Here is a 7,964-nt window from a genome sequence, read left to right on the forward strand (position 1 = left end):
TCAAACCACCTTTTTATTTAAACAATTGTTAAATAATGAATTAACTATATCACTCTCCCCTTTTTTAAAGTCTGTTAAATAACGAATGAGCTATATCAAAATACCTCTTATTTGAAAGATTGTTAAATATCGAATGAGCTATATCTAAACATCAAAATCTCTTATTTGAAAAATTGTTAAATAGCGAATGAGATACATCAAAACACCTCTTTATTTGAATGTTTCTTATATTATCAAAAAAAATCTCAGCTAAGCTTTCTAATAAACTGGTTTTGTTTATTTTATTTTTCTAAACAACTACATAGAAAAATAAAATGTATATCCGTTGTTTATTGAATACAGTTAGTCATAACACATTTTTGCTATTGTAATGTACTTGTTTTTATTTTTCAACAACTTGCATTGGACGGGTTATAGAGGTCAGTGTTATTGAATTTTTTTTTAATAGGCGAATATATATATATATATATATATATATATATATATATATATATATATATATATATATATATATATATATATATATATATATATATATATATATATAAAGAGAGAGAGACAGAGAGACAGAGAGCTAGATAGATAGATATACATATACATATACAATTGCCTTATTCTCCTCTCCTCTGTAAATTAAAGGTACATTAACAACGATCTATGAATAGCAAAACTATAACAAAATCAATGCTGATTTTATCACACAATCTCTCTTTTTTTTTCCACCAGAAATGATAATTTTTAAAACATCACAACTTTTTATCCCAGATTTTAAGATTTTGTTTTTTTTACACAATCTTTGTTTTGAAAATCATCAACGTTTGTTCCCGTTAGACACATGTAACGCAGATGAAGTAGAGTTCATCTGTTTCAACAAACTCGGCAAACTAGTGTTGTTAGCGCTATGATCAGCCGCCTTAGTTTCCTGACCGTTAGCTATGTACCCTTTAGTGCTGGGTGAACGAAACGTCTTCCGGGATCCGAACTCTAGACTTTTATGTTAGCATGCGAAAGCCCTACCACTCAATCATGCATATCCTATATTTACAAAAAAAAATATTTTGAAAAAAATCCCAGATTTTAATATATTTTTTGCCTCTCTCCCCTCCCCTCTGCCACGCAGTCTGATGCACTAGGTATCACAGGCAGTGTAAGCCTAAATACACCAACTCTCCTGAGTTCGAATCCCACCGCGCCGAACATCACCCAAACAGTGCAGGTAATGAATTCTTTTCTATAAAAAAAATTATTTTAAAATCCAGTTAAGTACTGATTTCAACGATAGAGACCCAATTACTTGTATAATATATAAACTTAGCTTAATTAAGTAATTTTTCCTTGCTTAATTAAGTAATCTGTTCCTCCACCCTCACAGCAAGCAGTTAGTGGCCTGACTGGACTTCTGCCAACCACCTCTGTCGTAGGGTCAAGTCCCTCCACACAAAACATCATCCCAACGATTAGTGTAAGTATTTCTTTATGATAAAGTTAAAATAAATAAAACCCAGTGGGATTGGACTCATTTTAATGTTATATTTAGAAATATAAGATATGTATTTAATAAGCCTGAATTACAATATCATCATCATCTTTTCCGGTTCGTGCCCCAAGACACATGGGGCAGATGAAGTAGAGTTCATCTGTTTCAGTGGATCGCGGTATATGAAGGGTAAGCTTGGACAACAATATGCCCTGCTGTCTTAATCTTCTCATAAGAGCTGGGCGTACTCAGGGACATTGTAATGATTTGATCTCAGATTCGAACTCGAGACTTTCGGTTTGCAGTCTTACTGCTATGCCACGCCGCTACATAGAAGAACAAAATACTTTTTTTACAATGTAAACACAAATTTCAAATGGCATGCAATTATATGATTTATAAACATGTCGTAGGTGTATAAAAATATGTGTACGATTAACTTGAACACAGACACGAATACAAACACAATGTGTTCATCAAAATAAACATAAACATAAACATGAACATGAACATGAACATGAACATGAGCATGAACATGAACATGAACATGAACATGAACATGAACATGAACATGAACATGAACATGAACATGAACATGAACATGAACATGAACATGAACATGAACATGAACATGAACATGAACATGAACATGAACATGAACATGAACATGAACATGAACATGAACATGAACATGAACATGAACATGAACATGAACATGAACATGAACATGAACATGAACATGAACATGAACATGAAGAGGTGAGGGATATTTTATCGGAAATATTTGTTTATATATTTTGTTTGATATATTGGGGTCGGCGTGGCCGAGTCGGTAAAGCTCATGGTTGCTAAACCGAATATTCTCGAGTTTGAACCCTCGGGCAGATGAGGCTCGTTAGCTGGGGACAGCCACTCTTCTAGGAGAGACAACTCCAAAATTAAACAACTGCTGCCTTGTAGTTTGTTCTATGGAAGCAAATCCAAAAAAAGAAAAGCAGGCTGAAATCGGAGTCAATGGCCTCAATGGCGCATAACCAGTTGACACGTATCCTTAATTGTGATGGAGGCGTGGTCGAGTCGGCAAAACCTAATGGTAGATAAATTCGAAAAAGTCTCGAGTTCAAACCCTCCGGCAGATATGGCTCGATCCCCTCCAACACTAAAAAATTAAGAACGAAGAAGAAGAAGAAGTTTGTTATATTTTTTCTAGTGACTAAATGTACATAAACGTTAAAATCCCGATATTTATGGTGTGTATTAATAAATTATAGATACGCTTTAGGACATTTTGGTTCATGGTGCATGTGAAGTAGAGTTCACTTGATTCAGCGAATTTGGCATATTAAGGGATAGTGTGGTTAGCACTATGCCCAGCCGCCTTTTAGTTCCTAACGTGAGTCAGGTACCCATCAGAGCTGGGTGAACTCAGAGACATCATACGGACTCGAGGACGTAATGAACTCTAGACTTTCGGATTCGCAGTCAAATGCTGTACTACTAGACCACACCGGCTCACAATAACTTAAAGATGAATGTTTATTATTTACACAAATAACACTCAAGAATATATTTTCTGTAAGTTTTGAAAATATTTAAATTTAATTCAATTTTGTTCTTACTATGGTATTAGGAACTGAAAGCAGCAGTAGTTGTATAAATCATGACATCCAAACAAATTTAAAATTGTTTCATTTACACACTGCTTTATAGGATGCAGTATCTGGTGTGGTTGAAAATGTTCTTCCCCCTTCGAACGTAGGTTCAAATCCATCTTTACCAAACGTCATCCCAGCAATTCAGGTAAGTGATTCCTTTAAAAAAACTAAATATAAAGAAAAAAAAACGTAAATAATAAAATTAATTTTTAGTGGTAAGCCTATACACATGTATTTAAATTAGGCTATATTACATTGAAAAAAAAGTTTCTTTTAAAAATATGTGTGTAAAGTTCAATCGTGTTCTAGATGCATTCAGTTACAAACTTGGAGTTTCATAATGTCATAAGTGTATGTTACTAATATGACAGATTTTGCTTTTGACTGGTAAAATATGCCAGATTTTGTTTTCAACTGGTACAAATATGCCAGATTTTGCTTTCAACTGGTACAAATATGCCAGATTTTCCTTTTAACATAAACAAATATGTCAGATTTTTAAATTGTTTATTGTTTTCTCACCACCAGAACGTCGTATCTAATGTGGCAGAAAATCTACAAACCCCCTCTCTCCTGGATTCGAACCCACCCCTTCCAAGCCTAGTCCCAGCATTACAGGTCAGCTATTCTTTCTGATGAATTTACTATAATGCCGAAATGGTAAAGAAATGGGAGAAGCCTTCGTATAATTTAATATTAACATAAACGTGAAATAGATCTCGAATAGTGACGAGACACATACCTCTCAAAGAAATTTCTGAGATGCATCAGATATATTTTGTCTGACTAACTCTGTCTAGCATAATTTTGTTTTTTCTTGAAATAATCACGAAATGCAGTTAAATACATAAAAACCACTACTTCCAAAATACTTTTAAAATTAATTGAATCAATGATTTAGATGTATATTATAAAAAAAACCAAAAGTAACATATTAAAAAAAAACCAACGTTTTAAACATATTTAAAAAAAAATTTCCACCGCCGTTTTCAGCAAGCAGTATCTGATGTTGTAGACAATATACCTGGTTCCTATGTCGTAAGCTCCATTCCTAGAGTCATCCCATCAATCAAGGTAAGAAAATAAACCTACCTATGTCACCTATTTCTATAAACATTACCACGATCATGAACATGTATGTGAAAGAAATATATGTGTAAGCATGAATATTATTTACACGAACCTCATCGACTTTTCCCGTTCGTGCCTAAGATGAAGTAGAGTTCATCCGTTTCAGTGACCTGAGTTTTTTTCACGAACTCAACAAAATAAAACAAACTTAAAGTACAATCTAAATCTAGTTGTATGTATTTAAAAAACAACACATTTCAAACAATCCCTGCTATATAACACATTTCAAATGACATTTCTCACAGGATGCCTTGACAAATGTCGCTACGGAAGTTCCAGTTCTCTCACTGATTAGCGACACGCTTCCTAAAGAGAAACTCTTCAAGATAGTTAAGGTAAGCGCTTCTTCGGCAACCTTCTCCTAACTCAGTGGTTCTTAACATTTTTAGGGGTACCCAACCCCACAAGCTACATATGTGCATTCACCGAACCCTTCTTAATATGAAAATTAAATATTGAGTTCGGTGTGTCTTGACCTCAGCGAACTTCAGGGACAGACCCACCGAACCACTGGGGTTCGATCGGACGAAGTTTAAGAACCACTGTATTAACTGGAAAAAACAATATAGTCAACACATGACATTTTTTGGCTTACAGAGATCTTATGATTATAATGTCTCCCGCCAAATGAAATTTTTACTAATATCTTTGAGTTCATTTTTTTATATTCATTCAGCATATATAGAAATATTAGAATAAATTATGTGAGTGAGAGAGAGAAAGAGCGAGCGAAAGAGAATTATATATATATATATGTATATATATTTACATATATATATATATATATATATATATATATATATATATATATATATATATATATATATGTACACACATACTATATATATATATATGTTTATAAATAGTATATATATATATATATATATATATATATATATATATATATATATATATATATATATATATATATATATATATATATATATATATATATATATATATATATATATATAATATCTATATATTTAAGCTAATAATATGCCATTTAAAAACCTATGCATAATTTCTAACTCTATATCTTATGTCTATTTCAAAGTATTTATATTCTATCTATATTAAAGCACTATTTCGGTTGTCGTTCTAGCCCGACCAATGTTGCCGTGTGTACCGCAGCCATGGCCTTAACCTTCCTCTCAAGGACAGGAAATGAAAGACAAGAACACAACAGACGGAAACGTGCAATAAAACATGACGGAAACTTGCCTGTCTCAAGGATCATGGCTACAAGAAACTTAACTTTTAATTTTAGTCTATTAAATATTTTTTTTGGCACGCAAGTTTTATTTATATTGCTTACAAGTTAAACAACTCATTCGAAAATTGTATTTTAAAATTTACCATACATAAAAACATATAATTATTTTATTGAGTTGATCGTTTCTCCATTTGAAGACTATTTAATTATTTATATTTAGCTTATTTTGGAAAAGTTCATGTTGCTTTTTTCTTGCGTGTCAGTTACAATTTTATTTAGTTTATTAGGGAAAATAAACGTAAAGAAATCTATAAAAATGATTTGTTTTATATTGCTTCTTACAGTTAAAATTATGAATACTTTAAATGATTTAAAAACAAAAGAATGGGACAGCGTGACCTAGCGGTAGAGAACGAAACTGCTTACTCCAGAGTCTCGAGTTCGAAACCGGATTCAGATCAGTGGAACTTCCCTGATCACCCAGCGACCCATCGGGAAGATAAAGTAGAGTTCAGATGTTTGTATAAAAGAATAGTGTTAGAAGTATTATACCTAGTCGCCTTTACTCGGGTAATTCATATACTCACAAGTCCTAATCGAGGTCCGAACTCTAGATCTTCGACCTACCAGTCAAACACTCTACCATTCGACCTCGCTGTTCAGAAACCCAATTCACAGAAACTAACCCTAATCCAATGCTAATGTTTTGAATAACAAGCCAACATTATATTTATGAAGTATCGTTGTGTGGTTTTACAACGAAGCTGTACATTATTAAAAAAGAACACCAGAAAACTTACAATAATTTTACATATTATATTTACTTCCGTTTCTGAGATAGCTTGTATTTGCTGGTCAACATAAAATTCACGACTGATGCTGCGTTGCATCTAACATATGACACAAGAACATACATATATTAAGAAACTAGACTTAAAATATAACAAACTTTAAAAAAAAATCATAATATTAATCAAGTTTTAAATTGCGTGAGCAATCCAAAAAAAAAAAACTTAGTAAAAGCTTTAGTCGTTTAAACCTGTAAGAAATTGTATAATTTTTTTTTCTAAAGTAAAATATTTTCTAAAGTAAATAAGTTAGTTGCTTTTGAAACATTGTCAATATTTAAAAGATTTTTTATTGGTTTTTAAATTTGTTTTAATTTCAGCTTTTTAATAATTCTAAAAACAGGAAAAATTTAAATATTACAAAAAAGAGTACTTACGATATTTTATTTGATTCATATTAGATATTTGTGCGTTGTCGTCGGATAAGAATGTATCTGGAAAATTAACAAAATGGCTGCATTAAATGAGAGTTGGGAATAAATGACAGGATTCGCCACAAACTGAAAGACAGAAGGACAGACAGACAATGTTAAGCTAATAAAAGCTTATACAAACAAACTCATTCCACAGACATCTATTTTATTTACATAAATAAAATAGAAAAAAATAATTAAAATATTTCGTAGCAATTTGACACGGAAGTTGTTTAATGAGAAAAAAGAAATCTTTATCCTATTCACAAATAGGGTAAAGAATTGAGATATAAAGGTTTTCGAAGAAATCCTTATTTTATTTGGATCTGATACATTTTCTGGTCAAAGTAACTCTGAATATTTTTTATCAAATCTTAAAGCAGTTCATTCCTTTATAACTTAAAAATAAAATTTATTCATAAGATTTATTTCCAGTTTTGCAACATTCGTGCGAAATATCAATACAATTTTACGATTAGATATATAAAATTACTACTAGTAAAAACGTCACAAAAACGAAAGCAGGGACATTAAAACTAGATAGGGAAGTATAAGCTGACACGCTAACTAAAGTACATGTCCTGCGATTTACTGTCACATACATTAGGGTACAAATCCCAAAGTTTCATAACTTAAATAAGAGAAGAACTCTAATCAAAAGTCTCAAGTTGCAATGCCTGACTCGAGTCCGTAGGGCGTCCCAGAGTCCACTCAGCTCTGATGGGTACCTGACTGACGTTGAGGAAAGTAAAGAAGCTGGGCTGAGAACTGACTACTCTAGCACTCTTAATGTTGAAGTAAATGAAATAGGTGAACTCTACTTCACCTGTTCTAATTACCATCATAGGTTAATAGGTATACGAGTAGAAAAAACTAATAGTTAAAGGTATCGGTTTCGGATGGAGATTAAAGCTACTAAACTATTTTTTATTTGTTTTTCTGACGCTTTTGGGATTAGCTCCAAGTTGAGCTGTCTTTCATTTTCTCAAAATTTTTAGTTAATCTGAGATGGGTGCTTGGAGATATAAGCGTTTTTAGCCTGATAACCAAATGCTTTTTTTCTGGTTAACAACAGCATGGGATCGTACCCTTCCAACACCAATAGTGGATCGTAGTCTTCCACCACCAATAGTGGATCGTACCCTTCCACCACCAATAGTGGATCGTACCCTTCCACCACCAATGGTGGATATTACCCTTACATCACCAATAGTGGACTGTACC

At 32.3% G+C, this 7,964-nt stretch overlaps 1 protein-coding gene across 1 annotated transcript; it reads left to right on the forward strand.

Annotated features, from left to right (window-relative positions):
* Nucleotides 1-901: 901 nt before the first annotated feature.
* On the forward strand, nucleotides 902-5,597 carry LOC131928066 (uncharacterized). Its single transcript, XM_059283977.1, has 8 exons — nucleotides 902-928; nucleotides 1,121-1,216; nucleotides 1,373-1,462; nucleotides 3,188-3,277; nucleotides 3,661-3,750; nucleotides 4,126-4,206; nucleotides 4,509-4,598; nucleotides 5,369-5,597. Exons 1-8 carry the CDS (start codon nucleotides 902-904, stop codon nucleotides 5,432-5,434), a joined length of 630 nt encoding a protein of 209 aa, XP_059139960.1. The 3' UTR covers nucleotides 5,435-5,597.
* Nucleotides 5,598-7,964: the final 2,367 nt, after the last annotated feature.

Source organism: Physella acuta, unplaced genomic scaffold, assembly GCF_028476545.2.
Source record: "Physella acuta isolate Inbredline_101_S28 unplaced genomic scaffold, ASM2847654v3 ptg001459l, whole genome shotgun sequence".
NCBI classification, from domain to species: Eukaryota; Metazoa; Mollusca; class Gastropoda; family Physidae; genus Physella; species Physella acuta.